Source organism: Pseudophryne corroboree, chromosome 3 (assembly GCF_028390025.1).
Source record: "Pseudophryne corroboree isolate aPseCor3 chromosome 3, aPseCor3.hap2, whole genome shotgun sequence".
In the NCBI taxonomy this organism is placed as follows: domain Eukaryota; kingdom Metazoa; phylum Chordata; class Amphibia; order Anura; family Myobatrachidae; genus Pseudophryne; species Pseudophryne corroboree.
This window is the reverse complement of record NC_086446.1, coordinates 314,614,448-314,637,488: the sequence shown is the minus strand read 5'-3', so window position 1 is coordinate 314,637,488 and position 23,041 is coordinate 314,614,448. Positions and strand designations below refer to the sequence as shown.

The 23,041-nt window shown below is 45.0% G+C and overlaps 1 protein-coding gene and 2 pseudogenes across 1 annotated transcript in view; 2 read left to right on the top strand and 1 right to left on the bottom strand.

Moving 5' to 3' along the window:
* Nucleotides 1-23,041, top strand: part of ITGB3 (integrin subunit beta 3) — a 158,169-nt gene that overhangs the window by 10,342 nt on the left and 124,786 nt on the right. The window contains exon 2 of the mRNA XM_063959453.1: nt 1,872-1,954. Within this exon, the coding sequence (XP_063815523.1) occupies nt 1,872-1,954 (83 nt within the window). The remainder of the gene's footprint in view (nt 1-1,871; nt 1,955-23,041) is intronic.
* Nucleotides 6,837-6,955, bottom strand: LOC134897932 (5S ribosomal RNA; annotated as a pseudogene).
* On the top strand, nt 8,887-9,005 carry LOC134898510 (5S ribosomal RNA; annotated as a pseudogene).

Below are 23,041 nucleotides of genomic sequence, written 5' to 3'. Positions count from 1 at the left end.
CTGACTTATAGTATCCAATGCGAGTGTGTGTTGAGTTATCATTTATAGACATCGCTATTATATGCAGTAAAATCAAATTATCTACATGCACAATTCAGGCCTGCCCAGCCTAGAGCTACACCAGCGGTCCCATTTTTCCATAAACTGAGAAGTAGATCCACGTATTTTGTACATGTGCCTGGCCACATCGTTCACCAATGCTCTCCACTGGCTTATATTACGTGAGTCAGCTGAAAACCACACCCTCGCTATAACAACTTTTGCCAGGGTAGTAAGACAGAGGACATATTTATATACTATGACTGAGTGTGTTTCCTCAAGGTCTAACCCAAACATACAAATACTAGGATTCAGTGCAGGAAGGGAAGGGGCTGTCAGAGTCAGATCTTGCCACACCTCTCTCCAAAAAAGGGAAACTACAGGACAATCCCAAATTAAGTGCCAGAACCCGGCATCAGCAGTCTGGCATTTGGGGCAAAAAGAGTTATCTCTGAGACCAGCCCTCTGCATAGATACAGGAGTGCGATATACTGTATGCAATACATAAAAAAACACCTGCTTATATCTAATACAAGGCGTAGTGTATTTAAGGGATCCAAGAATTTGGAGCCACTGTTCATCAGACAAAGGTTCCAAATCAATTTCCCACTTAGAACGAAGATTACTCAATTGATCCGGGCTAAATCTATCGTTTAAAACAGAATACATGGCAGATATTTTCCCTCTTTGATTTAGAGTGGTGAGCAATGTTTTAACTGGCGAATCTGAAATAACCAGTGAACCAAGAGGAAATTGAGTTTGCACAGCATGTCTAAGCTGGAAACAGAGCAGTATTAGGTATATCAAATTCGTCTTTCAATTGCTGAAAGAATTTAAATACTCCTTCTTGAAATAATTGACCCACAGATACTACTCCCTTAATAACCCATATATTATCTAATGATAATTTACACAGCTCAGAGTAAGTACTGTTAAACCACAGCGGGATGCATGTATCATGACCAGACAAATCATAAAGACTGTGCGCATAACGCCAGATTAATAAAGCCTGACGCAACAGGGGAGGTAGACCTGCAGCCGAACGACCAGAGAGAAGAAGTTGAAGGGGAGAAAGGGAGAAAATAGGAGAACACTCCATCCGCTCAGCCAGAAATCCCACCATAGTCAAGTCAATTGATTCCCCTGTCCACCCACACAAATGTGACAGCTGTGCCGCTACATAATAAATTCTTAGGTTAGGAAGACTCATGCCCCCTGAGAGTTGTGATCTATAAAGTGTCTTAATAGAAGCCCGTGCTGGCTTATACCCCCAAATGAATGACGAGGGGACCCCCTCAATGACACTGAATATCTTTTTCGGAAGGTAGATAGGAGAATTATGTAAGGCATATAAAAACTTAGGCTGCATCACCATTTTAAACAAGTTAGCTCGGCCCATGACAGACAAAGGCAATTTTTTCCAGATATGAGCCCTCTCTTTAAAGGTTACCAAGATGGGATCAATATTTTGGGTCATGTAATCGGTAGCCTTAGGTGTGATCCAAATACCTAGGTACTTGAACCGCAGTGTCCACCGTAAGGGGTGTATCTCTTGCATGTCTTCAGGCTCTAGCTGTTTTGCCAAACTATAGTGGTACATTTTTTTGAATCAATAGGAAGTTAGGTTGCAAAAGGTTCTAGACACTGCGGTGGTATGTTCATGGCTTGAGTCATGTTTATGGAATTTTAAATGTATTGCTGTTAACATAGAGGCCGCATGATCTTTTGTCTGCATTAGTTCCTAACCCTAGTCTACCCAGGATATGATTCTGCATGTATTTATATTGTCTACATATATTCTATACTTAAACATGAATATCTGTATATTTCAGCCTCAATCTGCTCCACACGAGGGGTGAGCTCTTGCCAGCAATGTCTGGCTGTCAGTCCATTATGCGCTTGGTGTTCACAAGAGGTAAGTTGCTGATGGTCATCTCCCTGTGCAAGAATGGGCAATGTGCTGAATATTATCAAAATTTTCTATACTACGTACAATAGTGTTAAGCTACAGAAATGATAACATTTCTTTTTTTTATTTGCTGGGTGTGGTGTAAATGAAGAAGGGTGTGCTGCAGTAGTCATGTAGCCCTCAGTCTTCTATGTAACTTTTCACATTCCGTATTCCCAGTTCTCTTGTCATTCAGATGAATGTTTGCAGCTCCATTCTCCTTCCTCTCACAGTCTCCTAAAAAGGCAATGTTTCTCTGGGCTATTACTACACGTGGGGCAGTGTCTCCCAGACAGATGTAACAAGGAAAAGACTGACAGCCTGCCAGGTTCCCACCCCTCTACATCTGGGAATCCTTTACTTGTACTAAGCGCTGCAGTTCCTGCTGGGAGAGCTGTGTGCTCATGTCATTCCTCTCAGGTTATGTTAGTTTATCAGAACAGATTTAGCTAATCTGTGCTCCATCTTGTAGGACTAGATGTCCCAGAATGCCCTGTGAAACAGATGCATGGTGGAATTTATGGGGGTCATTCCGAGTTGTTCGCTCGGTAAATTTCTTCGCATCGCAGCGATTTTCCGCTTAGTGCGCATGCGCAATGTTCGCACTGCGACTGCGCCAAGTAAACTTGCTAAGAAGTTAGGAATTTTACTCACGGCTTTTTCATCGTTCAGGCGATCGTAATGTGATTGACAGGAAGTGGGTGTTTCTGGGCGGAAACTGGCCGTTTTATGGGTGTGTGTGAAAAAACGCTACTGTTTCTGGGAAAAACGCGGGAGTGGCTGGAGAAACGGAGGAGTGTCTGGGCGAACGCTGGGTGTGTTTATGACGTCAAACCAGGAATGACAAGCACTGAACTGATCGCAGATGCCGAGTAAGTCTGGAGCTACTCAGAAACTGCTAAGAGAGGTGTAATCGCAATATTGCGAATACGTCGTTCGCAATTTTAAGGTGCTAAGATTCACTCCCAGTAGGCGGCGGCTTAGCGTGAGTAAATCTGCTAAAAACAGCTTGCGAGCGAACAACTCGGAATGACCCCCTATATGTGCACAGAAGCTTGGCTTAGCTGCCTAGGGTAGTATGTTGCTGCAATTAAGATCTAAACTAGAGCTAAGCCTGATTACTTTACTTCACTTATTTGTTATTTCAGAAATATGTATAAGTGAAGTTTATGATAATTTCTGAAGAAACAATAAAAAAACCTATCAATATTTGGATAATTGAAGATTAGTCAAACATTACTGAATAAATCACAATTTCAGGGTGTTGTCATGGTGATCTTCACATCTTAAAATGTACAATATGCAGTAACAAACACAAATGTATTTGCAGTGCTCTAATTATAATTTTTTTAGGCTTTACAGTCAATCTAAAGTCATATAGCAAAAACGTACTAATGGGTCTGTTTAGTAAAATTACAATTCCCAAGTGATAAAAATCGCAGAATGTTTGCATATGTAATTTTGTCCTATTCAAATGAAAATATCTGCTGAGACAGGCGATGTGAAAAAGAGCTGTCTCGGCGAGTAGAAGACTGGGCTGTGGACTGTTGGTGTTTTTTTGCCATCCTTCGCAAATGAGAAAGAAGGCAGCACCTATCTGTACCTGGCGCATACACAGAGTGGGTCCTGAGGGAGCTGCTGCAGTGCCACTTGTCAGAGAAATCAGGAAGAGATCTATCTATTCTCCAGGCAAGCATACATAACGCCATCCAGATGTTGAGGTGACGCAGTTACATGACCACACCCTTACTTGGCCTTTTCTTGCCCGCACTTCCCTACTCTGTCTCACCGCTCTGATGTGTAAAGCTGGCCATACAATAGGTCAATATCGTGTACGAATACACGATTTCAGCGCCTCATGCGATGCATCGTGTGCACATTGTGTATGTCTTGGGTACAATTATGTTGCAGTACGCGGTCCCCTGGGTCAAATGTCGCATCCTCATCGTAATCGTATGCATATCATACCATGTTTTATGCACATCGTACCATGGCCCTCATTCCGAGTTGATCGCTTGCTAGCTGCTTTTAGCAGCAGTGCACACGCTAGGCCGCCGCCCTCTGGGAGTGTATCTTAGCTTAGCAGAATTGCTAACGAAAGATTAGCAGAACTGCTCGAAAAAATTTTCATGCCGTTTCTGAGTAGCTCCAAACCTACTCCTACCTTGCGATCACTGCAGACAGTTTAGTTCCTGCTTTGACGTCACAAACACGCCCTGCGTTCTGCCAGACACTCCCCCGTTTACCCAGGCACGCCTGCGTTTTTACCTGACACGCCTGCGTTTTTTAGCACACTCCCGGAAAACGCTCAGTTACCACCCAGAAACGCCCCTTTCCTGTCAATCACTCAACGATCAGCAGTGCGACTGAAAAGCGTTGCTCGACCTTGTTTGAAACTGCATAGTTTTGTGTGAAAGAACGTTGCGCATGCGCACTGCGTACCATACGTATGCGCAGAATTGCCGCTTTTTTGCCTGATTGCCGCGCTGCGACCGAAAGCAGCTAGCGATCAACTCGGAAAGAGGGCCCATGTTTTATGCACATTTGATGCATCGTACGATTTTTAGTGGCAGTGTCCTTTTTTAATTTTTAAAAATGCTTTTGTGAGGCACACGATCAATCGCTTAATGACAGGTCGTTAGTACATCATGTGTGTCACTCGTGTGTCTGAGACTGCCTGGGAGCTGCAGGTGAGTTTAAGGGAAATCGTGATACGACTCGCATCGGATGCGGGTTGTCCTGATGTATGGCCAGCACAAGTCTAAAAGCTGGGTATACACTATACAATTATCTGCCAGATTTGGCTTGTTCGATTGAACATCTGGTAATGGACAAAAGCTGTTGTTCAGACAAATTGGTTAAATCACAAATTTAACCGATTTGTATGAACTACCGTTTTTGTCCATTTTTTGGCAGCAAATAGTTGATTGTCATTTTCTCTTATAAAGAGATTTTCAATCCAACCAGCCAGATCTGGCAGATGATCTGCGAGATAATTATATAGCGTATGCCCATCCTAAAGGGGCCTACACACAGTGTGGTATAACCAGTGGCGGAACTAGCGAGCGGTGGGCCCAGGTGCAACAAAATGCTTTGTTCCCCCCCCCCCCTTCCTCATCCCGTCCAAGTCCACCCCCTCACCCCCAACTCCAAATTAGGGATTCTTTGCATGCTCCCGTATTATATATATATATATTTATATATATGTACCAAAGAAGCCGTCAGCGCCACAGATGCAGTATCTCTAATAACAACACTAGTATCAGGACCAAATAGTAAAATAACTAAAAAGACTAAAAAATGAAATAAAAAATGAAATAAAAAAGAGAACTGCTTAGTGGGCACTCCCTATAATTTGTTAGGGCGTCAGCCTATTTACCTCAGGTAGAATAAGGCACTGGTATGAATGCCTTGAGAAAAAGTGTGTGGACAGGGAATGAGGTACTGAAGGCGACCACTGGTGCCAAATAGTATTATAAAAATTAGGCAGTTTTTAAAAAAAAAAGGAACAACATTTATTTATGAAGCACTAAAACAAACCCAGGTCTTAAAAAGGTGGGAATCAATATAGGTAAAATACATACACAAAAAAACGCATAAAATGCTCATAAAAAAACTTCAATAGAAAAGGAGCATAAAAAGTAGGACATAAAATCTATAGGAATAAAAACAATCAAATTTCAAAAGAAAAGAGGAGTAAATATCTTAACTTAGTGTTTGAGGTTAGATCAAGGTAGCACCCAACGCGTTTCGTCCTGTGTGGACTTCATCAAGGGGTGATTTGAGACTAGAGACAGCACTACTATATATACTCATCCTGTAAAGGAAGTGGTGCTTACATCACTTCCTGTGGTTAATTAGTTAATATATTCAAAAAACGGCCATAAAGCATACTAAGACATCAACAAATACTTATACATATCAGGGCATCATATATTAAAAGATATTGTTTAAGAAATGTAATAAAAACATGTGTAAGGCATGAAGTACATCATAAAGCCGTGACTTCCGGTCCGGGCATTGTATGACCTCACATCCGCCCCACATCCGGTATCTATTTCTGCAGAGTGCGCATGCGCGCGCTCCTCGTAGCGGGACGCGTCCGTTCTAGTGATGGTAGTCTTGGTTACGGTGGACCAGTTCTGCAGAGTGCGCCTGCGCGTGCTCCGTACAGCGGGACAAGTCCGTTCTCATAATAGAGATCTTTATTGCGGCGGATCCTTTTCTTTCATACGTGAAGCAGGAAACAAAATCCTCCGTCTGCTAGTTCCTGCTATTAGAGTTCCTATGTGTTCTGGATTCACCGCGGCCATGTTATTAGAGTCAGGATTAAACGCCTGGGACAATTCCCCGAGTATAGTTTATTCTTTGATTTTGATCCTCGGCTCTCGGATTATCACAGCTCCATATTCAAGCATGGATACATAAAAAAAAGATAATAAAAAAGGGTAGAATCAGCAGATATGGCACAATAGTTTAAAAAGGGGGGACAAATATATAGAATGGATATAAGATAGATAAATAAATATAAGAGCACCACATATTGCTAATTGGATTCCTATGTATATGACACTTAGCTGGATGCCCAACACTTGTAGTATGTGGACCTGCTAGGATTTTCATCGAGAGGTGGTCAGAAAGAGAAAAGGAGCCACAAAACAGAGGCTTCATTTAGGATAATAAAATAATGCACAAGGCGATTTTTTGGGGGTAAGAGAGCCCCAATATAAACGTGTGGAAACAGAAAACATGTGAACCATATAGGCAATTGGAACCAGGCGGAATCCGACATACCAATATGTATACATAACATGTAGAGCATCATTCCAATTTCGTTCCAACATCTATACATTTACAACACCCGATGTTCTAAGGAGGTCTCCCATCCTTATACTGGCCGGGCCCAGCCTTGCTTAGCTTCCAAGATCAGACGGTGTCGGGCGTGCCCAAGGTGGTATGATTGTAATAGTGATGTGGAAACCTTAGACATGAGCTCAAAAGTTGCCGTATATACAAAGGGGGTACATTCAGTATCCCGCTCTGGATCAATTTAATAAACTAATATAGAACCAGAGTTATAGACCATGTTTATAGACACCAGATCGTGTTAAGTAAAGACGTAAAAATCCTTCCCGGAGAAGAAGGGGAAGGAAATGGAAGATAAAAAGGTTGGAATACAGGGTAAAGGACTTAAACCTTTTTTGAGCACGTCACTGAAACCCCTGATCTCCCCTGGAGGTCTCCCCGCCAGGTACTGGTCAGGTCCAAAAACACTGCTTAGCTTCCAAAGTCGGCCGGGGTTGGGCATGTCCAGTGTGGTGTGACTGTGACATTACTCAGGAGACAGGGATAAAAAATGAAAGTAGAAAGGTGAGGGAGACTAGTATCCAAAGTCTGCTTACATTACAAGAAGGGTGCAATTTCATATCCGTCATTGAATCCATTTGGGTGTAAGGTGTTCAGTTCATAGATCCAGAACATCTCCCTCCTGGAAAGGAGGTTCGAGAGATCACCGCCTCTTTCTCCCAGGGATACCATTTCAATGCCTTTATAAGTTAGTGACTCCGGGTCAGAGTCATGGCATTGATGGAAATGTCTTGATACAGCGTGTGTTAAGACTTTGTTCCTTACATTTCTGATGTGTTCTTGGATGCGAAGTTTCAATGGCCTCTTAGTTTTCCCAATGTACTTCATTTTACACGGGCACTCCAGGAGATAAATCACTGATGTAGTGTTGCAGTTTATAAATAGTTTGATCCGGTATTCTTTGTTGGTGTTATTGTTAAAAAAGGATTTTCTATTCTGGTGGAGGTACCTGCAAATGTTGCATCTGCCACACTTGAAACTGCCCACACATTTTGGCATGGTACTTCTTGCTTCGGGATTCCTTAGCATGCTTGGTGCCACGAGATCTTTCAGACTTCGAGATTTTCTAAAGACTAATTGAGGATCTTTGGTAAGGTAGTCCAAGCATGCTAAGGAATCCCGAAGCAAGAAGTACCATGACAAAATGTGTGGGCAGTTTCAAGTGTGGCAGATGCAACATTTGCAGGTACCTCCACCAGAATAGAAAATCCTTTTTCAACAATAACACCAACAAAGAATACCGGATCAAACAATTTATAAACTGCAACACTACATCAGTGATTTATCTCCTGGAGTGCCCATGTAAAATGAAGTACATTGGGAAAACTAAGAGGCCATTGAAACTTCGCATCCAAGAACACATCAGAAATGTAAGGAACAAAGTCTTAACACACGCTGTATCAAGACATTTCCATCAATGCCATGACTCTGACCCGGAGTCACTAACTTATAAAGGCATTGAAATGGTATCCCTGGGAGAAAGAGGCGGTGATCTCTCGAACCTCCTTTCCAGGAGGGAGATGTTCTGGATCTATGAACTGAACACCCTACACCCAAATGGATTCAATGACGAATATGAAATTGCACCCTTCTTGTAATGTAAGCAGACTTTGGATACTAGTCTCCCTCACCTTTCTACTTTCATTTTTTATCCCTGTCTCCTGAGTAATGTCACAGTCACACCACACTGGACATGCCCAACCCCGGCCGACTTTGGAAGCTAAGCAGTGTTTTTGGACCTGACCAGTACCTGGCGGGGAGACCTCCAGGGGAGATCAGGGGTTTCAGTGACGTGCTCAAAAAAGGTTTAAGTCCTTTACCCTGTATTCCAACCTTTTTATCTTCCATTTCCTTCCCCTTCTTCCCTGGGAAGGATTTTTACGTCTTTACTTAACACGATCTGGTGTCTATAAACATGGTCTATAACTCTGGTTCTATATTAGTTTATTAAATTGATCCAGAGCGGGATACTGAATGTACCCCCTTTGTATATACGGCAACTTTTGAGCTCATGTCTAAGGTTTCCACATCACTATTACAATCATACCACCTTGGGCACGCCCGTCACCGTCTGATCTTGGAAGCTAAGCAAGGCTGGGCCCGGCCAGTATAAGGATGGGAGACCTCCTTAGAACATCGGGTGTTGTAAATGTATAGATGTTGGAACGAAATTGGAATGATGCTCTACATGTTATGTATACATATTGGTATGTCGGATTCCGCCTGGTTCCAATTGCCTATATGGTTCACATGTTTTCTGTTTCCACACGTTTATATTGGGGCTCTCTCACCCCCAAAAAATCGCCTTGTGCATTATTTTATTATCCTAAATGAAGCCTCTGTTTTGTGGCTCCTTTTCTCTTTCTGACCACCTCTCGATGCAAATCCTAGCAGGTCCACATACTACAAGTGTTGGGCATCCAGCTAAGTGTCATATACATAGGAATCCAATTAGCAATATGTGGTGCTCTTATATTTATTTATCTATCTTATATCCATTCTATATATTTGTCCCCCCTTTTTAAACTATTGTGCCATATCTGCTGATTCTACCCTTTTTTATTATCTTTTTTTTATGTATCCATGCTTGAATATGGAGCTGTGATAATCCGAGAGCCGAGGATCAAAATCAAAGAATAAACTATACTCGGGGAATTGTCCCAGGCGTTTAATCCTGACTCTAATAACATGGCCGCGGTGAATCCAGAACACATAGGAACTCTAATAGCAGGAACTAGCAGACGGAGGATTTTGTTTCCTGCTTCACGTATGAAAGAAAAGGGTCCGCCGCAATAAAGATCTCTATTATGAGAACGGACTTGTCCCGCTGTACGGAGCACGCGCAGGCGCACTCTGCAGAACTGGTCCACCGTAACCAAGACTACCATCACTAGAACGGACGCGTCCCGCTACGAGGAGCGCGCGCATGCGCACTCTGCAGAAATAGATACCGGATGTGGGGCGGATGTGAGGTCATACAATGCCCGGACCGGAAGTCACGGCTTTATGATGTACTTCATGCCTTACACATGTTTTTATTACATTTCTTAAACAATATCTTTTAATATATGATGCCCTGATATGTATAAGTATTTGTTGATGTCTTAGTATGCTTTATGGCCGTTTTTTGAATATATTAACTAATTAACCACAGGAAATGATGTAAGCACCACTTCCTTTACAGGATGAGTATATATAGTAGTGCTGTCTCTAGTCTCAAATCACCCCTTGATGAAGTCCACACAGGACGAAACGCGTTGGGTGCTACCTTGATCTAACCTCAAACACTAAGTTAAGATATTTACTCCTCTTTTCTTTTGAAATTTGATTGTTTTTATTCCTATAGATTTTATGTCCTACTTTTTATGCTCCTTTTCTATTGAAGTTTTTTTATGAGCATTTTATGCGTTTTTTGTGTATGTATTTTTCCTATATTGATTCCCACCTTTTTAAGACCTGGGTTTGTTTTAGTGCTTCATAAATAAATGTTGTTCCTTTTTAAAAAAAAAAAAACTGCCTAATTTTTATAATACTATTTGGCACCAGTGGTCGCCTTCAGTACCTCATTCCCTGTCCACACATATTTATATATATATATATATATATATATATATATATATATATATTTATTTTTATATATATATATATATATATATTTTATGTATAGATATTGATATATTATCTAAAAAAGGGATTGCTGGCCACACAGGTGTATGTATGTATATACACTGCTCAAAAAAATAAAGGGAACACTAAAATAACACATCCTAGATCTGAATGAATGAAATATTCTTATTAAATACTTTGTTCTTTACATAGCTAAATGTGCTGACAACAAAATCACACAAAAATTATCAATGGAAATCAAATTTATTAACCCATGGAGGTCTGGATTTGGAGTCACACTCAAAATTAAATTGGAAAAACACACTACAGGCTGATCCAACTTTGATGTAATGTCCTTAAAACAAGTAAAAATGAGGCTCAGTAGTGTGTGTGGCCTCAGCATGCCTGTATGACCTCCCTACAATGCCTGGGCATGCTCCTGATGAGGTGGCGGATGGTCTCCTGAGGGATCTCCTCCCAGACCTGGACTAAAGCATCCGCCAACTCCTGGACAGTCTGTGGTGCAACGTGGCGGTGGTGGATGGAGCGAGACATGATGTCCCAGATGTGCTCAATTGGATTCAGGTCTGGGGAACGGGCGGGCCAGTCCATAGCATCAATGCCTTCGTCTTGCAGGAACTGCTGACACACTCCAGCCACATGAGGTCTTGCATTGTCTTGCATTAGGAGAAACCCAGGGCCAACCGCACCAGCATATGGTCTCACAAGGGGTCTGAGGATCTCATCTCGGTACCTAATGGCAGTCAGGCTACCTCTGGTGAGCACATGGAGGGGCTGTGCGGCCCCCCAAAGAAATGCCACCCCACACCATTACTGACCCACTGCCAAACTGGTCATGCTGGAGGATGTTGCAGGCAGCAGAACGTTCTCCTTGGCGTCTCCAGACTGTGTCACGTCTGTCACATGTGCTCAGTGAGAACCTGCTTTCATCTGTGAAGAGCACAGGGCGCCAGTGGCGAATTTGCCAATCTTGGTGTTCTCTTGCAAATGCCAAATGTCCCTCACAACCCCCATCTGTGGACGTCGGGCCCTCATACCACCCTCATGGAGTCTGTTTCTGATCGTTTGAGTAGACACATGCACATTTGTGGCTTGCTGGAGGTCATTTTGCAGGGCTCTGGCAGTGCTCCTCCTGTTCCTCCTTGCACAAAGGCAAAGGTAGCGGTCCTGCTGCTGGGTCGTTGCCCTCCTACGGCCTCCTCCACGTCTCCTGATGTACTGGCCTGTCTCCTGGTAGCGCCTCCATGCTCTGCACACTACGCTGACAGACACAGCAAACTTTCTTGCCACAGCTCGCATTGTTGTGCCATTCTGGATGAGCTGCACTACCTGAGCCACTTGTGTGGGTTGTAGACTCCGTCTCATGCTACCACTAGAGTGAAAGCACCACCAGCTTTCAAAAGTTACCAAAACATCAGCCAGAAAGCATAGGAGCTGAGAAGTGGTCTGTGGTCACCACCTACGGAACAACTCCTTTATTGGGGGTGTCTTGCTAATTGCCTATAATTTCCACCTGTTGTCTATTCCTTTTGCACAACAGCATGTGAAATTGATTGGACAGTTTGATTTCACAGAAGTGTGATTGACTTGGAGTTGCATTGTGTTGTTTAAGTGTTCCCTTTATTTTTTTGAGCAGTGTATATATATACCAATAGGGCCAATCCGGCACTCCAATGGTGTAAAAGCTATAACTGCTACGGTGCCTTCTTAGAGAGGACAGCGCCTCCCACACATAAACTGGGACAATAGAAGCGGCACTCAGAGACTTGATAAAAGTGCAAAGAAGCAGGTGCTTTAATCGATGATTAAAGCACCCGCTTCTTTTCACTTTTATTGTTCCAGTTTATATATATATATATATATATATATAAATACAATACTCAGCGGCACTCAGGCATACAGTATGACATAACACATACAGATGGGCTTCGTTCAGGTTTACGATGTGGATGTGTCCTAGATTTAGGATGTGGAGAGGGGGGTAATTATTTGGATGCAATGGGGGCACTGTGCTGGAGAGGATCTGGTGAGGAGGACCTGCTCAGGGCCAGGGAAATGGATACCTAGCAACAGTGCCGTAACTAGACATTTTAGTGCTGTGTGCAAGAAATGGCATCGCCCCCCCCCCCTTCCCCCCCATCTATGCAAAACAGTGGGAGTGTGCGCCTTCGGCGCGCGGGAAAAATATAGGGGTGTGGCTTCATGGGGAAGGGGTGTGGCCACAAAATAATACCAATTCATATTACGGTGCACAGTAGTCTCCAGTATTCAAATTACGCCACACAGTAGCGCCACTACACCAGGTAGAGCACCTTTTTACACATTACGGCAGACAGAGTCCCCTTTTTACACTTTATGGCAGACAGCATCCCCTTTTTACACATTACGGTAGACAGAGTCCCCTTTTTACACATTACGGCAGACAGAGCCCACCTTTACACACATTACAGCGGACAGATTCCCCTTTTTACATATTACGGCAGACAGCGTCCTCTTTTTAAACATTATGGCAGACAGAGTCCACCTTTACACACATTACAGCGGACAGATTCCCCTTTTTATATATTACTGCAGACAGAGTCCACCTTTTACACATTACGGCAGACAGAGTCCCCCTTTTGACACATTACGCAGACAGTCCCCCTTTTTACAGATTACGGCAGACAGCGTCCCCTTTTTACAGGTTATGGGAGACAGTGTCCCCTTTTTCTCTAACGTCCTAGAGGATGCTGGGACTCCGTAAGGACCATGGGGAATAGACGGGCTCCGCAGGAGACATGGGCACTTTAAGAAAGACTTTAGACTCTGGGTGTGCACTGGCTCCTCCCTCTATGCCCCTCCTCCAGACCTCAGTTTTAGACTGTGCCCAGAGGAAGATGGGTGCACTGCAGGGAGCTCTCCTGAGTTTCCTGCTAAGAAAGCATTTTGTTAGGTTTTTTTTTTATTTTCAGGGAGCTCTGCTGGCAACAGACTCCCTGCATCGAGGGACTGAGGAGAGAGGAGCAGACCTACTTAAATGATAGGCTCTGCTTCTCGGCTACTGGACACCATTAGCTCCAGAGGGAGTGGAACACAGGTTCGTCCTGGGCGTTCATCCCAGAGCCGCGCCGCCGTTCTCCTCACAGAGCCGGAATAAACGAAGAAAGAAGACTACTGAGGCGGCAGAAGCCCTCGGGTGCTTCACTGAGGTAACGCACAGCACTGCAGCTGTGCGTCATTGCTCCCATACACCTCACAGACTACGGTCACTGTAAGGGTGCAGGGCGCAGGGGGGGCGCCCTGGGCAGCAATAGAATGCCTCTCCTATGGCAAATGACTATATACATGTACAGGTGGGCACTGTACATGTATATAAAAGAGCCCCCGCCATATTTTATTAAGTTTGAGCGGGACAGAAGCCCGCCGCCGAGGGGGCGGGGCTTCTCCCTCAGCACTCACCAGCGCCATTTTCTCTCCACAGCACCGCTGAGAGGAAGCTCCCCGGACTCTCCCCTGCTTGACACACGGTGAAAGAGGGTTTTAAAGTAGAGGGGGGGCACATAATTGGCGATTATACATTACAGCAGCGCTACTGGGTAAACATTCTGTGTTTTTCTCCGGGGTCATATAGCGCTGGGTTGTGTGCTGGCATACTCTCTCTCTGTCTCTCCAAAAGCCTAAAGGGGAACCTGTCTTCAGAAAAGAGTTTCCCTGTGTGTGTGGAGTGTGTCGGTACGCGTGTGTCGACATGTTTGACGATGAAGGCTCGCCTAAAGAGGAGGGGGAGTGCATGATTGTCAGGTCGCCGTCGGCAACGCCGACACCGGACTGGATGGATATGTGGAATGTCTTGAATGCTAATGTCAATTTATTGCAAAAGAGATTAGACAAGACTGAGGCTAGGGATCAGTCAGGTAGTCAGACCATGCCTATCCCAGTGGCACCGGGACCTTCTGGGTCTCAGAAACGCACATTATCCCAGATCACTGACACAGATACCGACACGGATTCAGATTCCAGTGTCGACTATGAGGATGCAAAATTACAGCCAAAAGTGGCTAAAGGTATTCGTTACATGATCATTGCAATTAAAGAGGTTTTGCATATTACTGAGGAACCCCCTGTCCCTGACACGAGGGTACACATGTATAAAGAGAAAAAGCCTGAGATCACCTTTCCGTCCTCATTTGAGCTAAGCGAATTGTGCGAAAAGGCTTGGGAATCTCCAGACAGGAGACTACAAGTTCCCAAAAGGATTCTTATGGCGTATCCCTTCCCACAAAAGGACAGGATACGATGGGAATCTTCGCCTAAAGTAGATAAGGCGTTGACACGCTTATCCATGAAGGTGGCACTGCCTTCCCAGGATACTGCTACCCTCAAGGATCCTGCGGATCGTAAGCAGGAAGTTACCATGAAGTACATTTACACACATTCTGGTACTATTGTTAGGCCGGCTATGGCATCGGTCTGGGTTTGTAGTGCTGTCGCAGCATGGACAGATTCCTTGTCTACGGAGATTGAGACCCTAGATAAGGATACCATTCTAATGACCCTAGAGCATATCAAGGATGCTGCGTTATATATGAGGGATGCTCAAAGAGACATTTGTTTACTAAGCTCCAGAATAAATGCTATGTCTATTTATGCTAGGCGACTCTTGTGGACCCGACAGTGGACGGGGGATGCTGACTCAAAGCGGCATATGGAGTCGTTGCCTTACAAGGGGGAGGAGTTGTTTGGAGAAGGCCTCTCGGACCTTGTCTCTACTGCTACGGCTGGTAAATCGAATTTTTTACCTTATGTTCCCCCACAACATACTAAGAAGGCACCTCATTACCAAATGCAGTCCTTTCGTTCAAATAAAAGCAAAAAGGTATGGGGATCGTCATTTCTTGCCAGAGGTAAAGGCAAGTGAAAAAAGCTGCACACAGCTAGTTCCCAGGAGCAGAAGTCCCCCCCTACGTCTGCAAAATCCACCGCATGACGCTGGGACTTCCCTGGGGGGCCAGATCAAGTGGGGGCACGTCTTCGATTTTTCAGCCACGTCTGGGTTCACTCACAGGTGGATCCCTGGGCAATAGAGATTGTTTCTCAGGGATACAGGCTGGAATTCGAAGAGATGCCTCCTCGCCGGTGTTTCAAATCGGCTCTGCCAGCTTCTCCGTCAGAAAGGGAGTTAATTGTACCTGCAACAGGTGATAGTTAAGGTTCCTCTTCTCCAGCAAGGAAAGGGGTATTACTCAACCCTGTTTGTGGTTCCGAAACCGGACGGTTCGGTCAGACCCATTTTGAATCTGAAATCCCTGAACCTGTAGCTTATTCTTCACTGATGCCCTCCTACATTTCAGCGATACCTATTTACCAACATCTTTACAACAACTGCTTTTTGGAAGCTGATCATCTCATGAGATCCTCCGGTGTATCCCGCACTATGGAAAGGAACAGTGCCGCCTCCCGACTGTGACAGCTATCGATAACGGGGGCCGTCCACAGATGACAAGCAAACACGCTGCTGGCCGTGAGTAAAGTGGACATTTTGCTATTTGGCCCTAAGCACAGCGGGAGTAGACATACAAGCCTTGTATGTATGCACGGACACTAAAGTTCAACAGCAAATACACCTGGCCGCTTTGCAGCTTTAATTAGCGGGAGTTGAAAGCCGGCCGCCCAGCCCTTATATACAGAGATCTCAGAGAGCATGTGCAAATGCTCACAGCTGCACCAAAACGTTTAAATCTATCAGTTGTTCCTTTATTCCAGGACTGACACCTTGATCTGGACTTTAATATAGGAGTATTCCTTACTGTGAATCATTAATCTGGATGTGGTGGAAGTGTCCCATTATTAAGGTTTTACCTGCTGCAGTAGGGGGAGTTTTTATTTTTATTTTTAATGTGTACATGTGTTTATAATTGTAATTATTCTTATTTTATATGTAATAAATTGGATATAAAATTATATGCGCTCTCTGATAATATATTATCCTCTTTGTGCTGTTTTGTTGGTGGACAGGTCAGTACTGTCCAGTTGAGAGCTGCTTTTTTGATATAAACGACCAATTCTATTAGTCAGGTGGCCAGGAGGCGCTGGAAATATTTGTTTTTTTTTTCTTTTTCTTTTTTTCTTACTTGAAAAAGTTCAAGTTCAAGATGGAATCGCTCAGAGCGGTCATCGCCAGCCTGGAGGGGGGGGATTGGATGGTTTCCCTGGACATAAAGGATGCTTACCTTCATGTTCCGATTTTTCTTCCTCACCGGGCGTTCCTGAGATTTGCGGTACAGGACTGTCATTACCAATTTCAGACGTTGCCGTTTGGGCTTTCCACGGCCCCGAGAATTTTCACCAAGGTAATGGCGGAAATGATGGTGCTCCTGTGCAAGCAGGGTGTCACAATTATCCCATACTTGGACGATCTCCTCATAAAGGCGAGATCTCGAGAGAAGTTACTGGACAGCGTGTCACTGTCAGTGAGGACATTGCAACAGCATGGCTGGATTCTCAATATTCCGAAGTCCCAGCTGGTTCCTACAACGCGTCTGACCTTTTTGGGCCTGATTCTGGACACAGAACAGAAAAAGGTTTTTCTTCCGATGGAAAAGGCTCAGGAGCTCATAGCTCTGGTCAGGAACCTACCTTTTTGGTTTCAGTGCTTCACTGCACCCGTGTCCTGGGGAAGATGGTGGCATCGTACAAGGCCATCCCCTTCGTCAGGTTCCATGCGAGGACTTTTCAATGGGACCTACTGGACAAATGGTCCGGGTCTCATTTACAAATGCATCAAAGGATCACCCTGTCTCCCAGAGCCAGGATATCTCTCCTGTGGTGGCTGCACAGTGCTCACCTCCTGGAAGGCCGCAGGTTCGGCATTCAGGACTGGATCCTGGTGACCACGGACGCGAGCCTCCGAGGTTGGGGAGCAGTCACACAGGGAAGAAATTTCCAAGGACTTTGGTCAAGTCAAGAGACTTGTCTTCACATCAACATCCTGGAACTAAGGGCCATATACAACGCCCTACGTCAAGCGGAGATCTTACTTCGCAATCGACCAGTTCTGATCCAGTCAGACAACATCACCGCAGTAGCTCATGTAAACCGCCAAGGCGGCACAAGGAGCAGAGTGGCAATGGCGGAAGCCACCAGAATTCTTCGCTGGGTGGAGAATCATGTAAGCGCTCTGTCAGCAGTGTTCATTCCGGGAGTGGACAACTGGGAAGCAGACTTCCTCAGCAGACACGATCTGCATCCGGGAGAGTGGGGACTTCATCAGGAAGTCTTCGCGCACATTGCAAGTCGGTGGGGACTACCTCAAATAGACATGATGGCATCCCGTCTCAACAAAAAGCTACAAAGGTATTGCGCCAGGTCAAGAGACCCTCAGGCGGTAGCTGTGGACGCCCTAGTGACACCGTGGGTGTTCCAGTCGGTATATGTGTTTCCTTCTCTTCCTCTCATACCCAAGGTGTTGAGAATAATAAGAAAAAGAGGAGTGAGAATAATTCTCATTGTTCCAGATTGGCCACGAAGGACCTGGTATCCGGATCTGCAAGAAATGCTCACAGAAGATCCGTGGCCTCTTCCTCTAAGGCAGGACCTGTTACAACAAGGTCCCTGTCTGTTCCAAGACTTACTGCGGCTGCGTTTGATGGCATGGCGGTTGAACGCCGGATCCTAGCGGAAAAAGGTATTCCGGATGAGGTCATTCCTACGCTAATAAAGGCTAGGAAATACGTGATGTCTAAACATTATCACCGAATATGGCGAAAATATGTTTCTTGGTGTGAGGCCAGGAATGCTCCTACGGAAGAATTCCATCTAGGCCGTTTTCTTCACTTCCTACAAACTGGAGTGAATTTGGGCCTAAAATTAGGCTCCATTAAAGTTCAGATTTCGGCCTTATCCATTTTCTTTCAAAAGGAATTGGCCTCTTTACCTGAAGTACAGACTTTTGTGTAGAGAGTACAGCATATTCAGCCTCCTTTTGTACCTCCGGTGGCGCCTTGGGACCTTAACGTGGTGTTAAGTTTCCTTAAGTCACATTGGTTTGAACCACTTAAAACAGTGGAGTTGAAATATCTCACTTGGAAGGTGGTCATGTTGTTAGCCTTGGCTTCGGCTAGGCGAGTTTCGGAATTGGCGGCTTTATCACATAAATGCCCCTATCTGGTTTTCCATATGGATAGAGATGAGTTGCGGACCCGTCCTCAATTCCTACCTAAGGTGGTCTCATCCTTTCATATGAACCAACCTATTGTCGTGCCTGTGGCTACACGTGATTTGGAGGATTCCGAGTCCCTTGATGTGGTCAGGGCTTTGAAAATTTACGTGGCCAGAACGGCTAGGATCAGAAAAACAGAAGCACTGTTTGTCCTGTATGCAGCCAACAAGGTTGGCGGCCCTGCTCTAAAGCAGACTATTGCTCGCTGGATCTGTAACACGATTCAGCAGGCGCATTCTATGGCAGGATTGCCATTACTGAAATCGGTAAAGGCCCATTCCACTAGGAAGGTGGGCTCGTCTTGGGCGGCTGCCCGAGGGGTCTCGGCACTACAGCTGTGCCAAGCTGCTACTTGGTCGGGGTCAAACACTTTTGCAAAGTTCTATAAGTTTGATACCCTGGCTGAGGAGGACCTCCTGTTTGCTCAATCGGTGCTGCAGAGTCATCCGCACACTCCCGCCCGTTTGGGAGCTTTGGTATAATCCCCATGGTCCTTACGGAGTCCCAGCATCCTCTAGGACGTTAGAGAAAATAAGATTTTAGACTTACCGGTAAATCTATTTCTCGTAGTCCGTAGAGGATGCTGGGCGCCCGTCCCAAGTGTGGACTTCTTCTGCAAGACTTGTATAGAGTTATTGCTTACATAAGGGTTATATTATAGTTCATCAGTTTGGACCGAGACTATGTTGTTTGTTCATACTGTTAACTGGGTAGTTTATCACAAGCTATACGGTGTGATTGGTGTGGCTGGTATGAATCTTGCCCTTGGATTAACAAAAATCCTTTCCTCGTACTGTCCATCTCCTCTGGGCACAGTTTCTCTAACTGAGGTCTGGAGGAGGGGCATAGAGGGAGGAGCCAGTGCACACCCAGAGTCTAAAGTCTTTCTTAAAGTGCCCATGTCTCCTGCAGAGCCCGTCTATTCCCCATGGTCCTTACGGAGTTCCAGCATCCTCTACGGGCTACGAGAAATAGATTTACCGGTAAGTGTAAAATCTTATTTTACATATTACGGCAGACAGCGTCCCCTTTTTACATATTACGGCAGCCAGTCCCCCTTTTTACACACTACGGCAGCCAGTCCCTCTTTTTACACATTATGGCAGCCTGTCCCCCTTTTTACACATTACGGCAGACAGTGTCCCCTTTTTACACATTACGACAGACAGCGTCCCCTTTTTACATATTACGGCAGCCAGTCCCCCTTTTTACACACTACGGCAGCCAGTCCCCCTTTTTACACATTATGGCAGCCTATCCCCCTTTTTACACATTACGGCAGACAGTGTCCCCTTTTTCACAAATATAGAAAAGACAAGGACCTGTGGCGCTACTTGATATTGAGAAAAACACTAATGTATAGAGTAATTTTAAATGTTTTAATATGAAAAGAATAATACAGACAAATGTTTAAAACAAACACTGGATAGTGATAAAAATGGGAGAACAGCAAAAAATATCAGTACCAAGTTTGTGATTGGATAAATATTCCAACAGAGAAAATATCTGTAATTTACTAGTCGCACATTTGTGTTATTAAGTGTTTAAAGTTAAAAACTGAATCTAGGTGGTACTGTTGATAAAAACAGAGGGGTGGTAATTTCTATAATCGCTGTCTCAGGTACATAATTGCATAGATATTTGTATAGAGTGAAAGCAATATGATTTTCTTAAACCAAATAAAATAAATAAATTGATCCCGTATGTATAATAAATGTAAATACAAAAAATACGTTGAATATAAATAGAGATAAAGAACTTGGTGCGATTGGTAAACACTGTTCTGACCCTAAGTATTTTGTTAAAAAAGAAAAAGATGAAAAAAGTCCTATGTATTGAGTCCAGATGAGAGAGCGCGCTCCCTCTCCTTTCTCCGGTAAAGAAAAAAGTGGGGGGAGGGGATGCTTCTCCCTCTGTGGGTCCGGGTATTAGCAAGAAAGTTCCTTTATGTCCAAATTTAAAATTTTTCACTTACACATCTTCGTCCCGCTCGGGACTCCTGGTGGTGCTGTCTTTAAGTTGTATGTCCGGTTCTCCCCGCGGTCGCGATGTTGGCTGCAGGCGCCTGCAGTGCTTCTTCTCCGGTCCTCCTCGTGCTTGCGGCCAGCGCTTGCCAGGGGATCGGGAACTCCGGGTTGATGGCCGATGTGAGGGGGTGTGTCCTACGCGTTTCACTCGGCTTTGGGGTGCCGGGCTTCCTCAGGGACTTTGTGACAAAGCCGCAAGCACGAGGAGGACCGGAGAAGAAGCACTGCAGGCGCCTGCAGCCAACATCGCGACCGCGGGGAGAACCGGACATACAACTTAAAGACAGCACCACCAGGAGTCCCGAGCGGGACGAAGATGTGTAAGTGAAAAATTTTAAATTTGGACATAAAGGAACTTTCTTGCTAATACCCGGACCCACAGAGGGAGAAGCATCCCCTCCCCCCACTTTTTTCTTTACCGGAGAAAGGAGAGGGAGCGCGCTCTCTCATCTGGACTCAATACATAGGACTTTTTTCATCTTTTTCTTTTTTAACAAAATACTTAGGGTCAGAACAGTGTTTACCAATCGCACCAAGTTCTTTATCTCTATTTATATTCAACGTATTTTTTGTATTTACATTTATTATACATACGGGATCAATTTATTTATTTATTTATTTTATTTGGTTTAAGAAAATCATATTGCTTTCACTCTATACAAATATCTATGCAATTATGTACCTGAGACAGCGGTCCTTGTCTTTTCTATATTTGTGATTGTCAGAACGAGGAAAACTTGAAAGGAATTCCTCTTAGGTACCTGGGCTGCACTGATACAATTCATTTTACACAAAAAACACCCAAATTGGAGGGAGCGCAGACCACACCACCCCCCTAAAAAGTGTCCCCTTTTTACACATTACGACAGACAGCGTCCCCTTTTTACACACTACGGCAGGTAGAGTCCCCTTTTTACACATTACGGCAGACAGTGTCCCCTTTTTACACATTACGGCAGACAGCGTCCCCTTTTTACATATGATGGCAGACAGAGTCCCCCTTTTTACACATTACGGCAGACAGCTTCCCCTTTTTACATATTATGGTAGACAGCGTCCACCTTTTACACATTACGGCAGACAGCGTCCTCTTTTTACACATTACGGCAGACAGAGTCCCCCTTTTTACACATTACGGCAGACAGTCCCCCTTTTTACACATTACGGCAGACAGCGTCCCCTTTTTACACATTATGGCAGATAGCATCCCCTTTTTACACATTACGGCAGGTAGAGTCCTCTTTTTACACATTACGGCAGACAGCGTCCCCTTTTTATACATTACGGCAGACTGAGTCCCCCTTTTTACACATTACGTCAGCCAGTACCCCTTTTCTCACATTACGGCAGCCAGTCCCCAATTTTCACACATTACGGCAGATAGAGTCCTCATTTTACACATTACGGCAGACAGCGTCCCCTTTTTATACATTACGGCAGACTGAGTCCCCCTTTTTACACATTACGGCAGCCAGTTTCCCTTTTCACACATTACGGCAGCCAGTCCCCCTTTTCACACATTACGGAAGCCAGTCCCCCTTTTTACACATTACGGCAGATAGGATAGATAGAAAGATAGATAGATAGATAGATAGATAGATAGAATATATGATACTTACTGTCTCTCCGCTGGCTCAGGCAGTCAGGCTCGTTGGTGCAGGCAGTCAGGCAGATCCCGGGCAAGGGAGAAGGAGGAGGAGGGAGAAAGACTCGGTAGCCGTAGCAGCGCAATGTAATTGGTGGCGGCGCTGCTGCAGCTGTCCCTCTCCTTCCACATAGGCTGGCCACCGCCGCTGTGTTGAGGGAAGCGCATCCCAGCATTCACAGCGGCGGCGGCCAGCCAGTGTGGAAGGAGAGGGACAGCTGCAGCAGCGTCACCACCAATTACATTGCGCTGCTGCTGCTCCCCAGTCCCTCTCCCTCCTCCTCCTTCTCCCCGTGGCTGCGTCCCTGCACTCTGCTGCTCCTCTCCGCTTCATTGGCCCGCAGCACACAGCGGCAGGCGGCATGTAATGAGTCAGTTTGACTCGTTGCACGCTGCTGTCTATGGGCCCCTTGACAGTGGTGGGCCCCAGTGCAAGGCACCGCGTGCACTAGTGGTAGTTCCGCCACTGGGTATAACTACGGATATGGACTATATAGTCCACATCAATAGAAAACATAGTACATATTGCACCGTGTGTATACACTTTGCGATGCCGATTCGCGATCCCGCGGGGTCGGCATCGCAAGAAAAAGTAGACTGTGCAGGCATGTCAATTTGGTTCTGGGCTCCGGGGAGTTCAAGGGAAATCGCAAAGTCAAAATCGGCATTTAGCCAGAATCTCACCGTGTAGT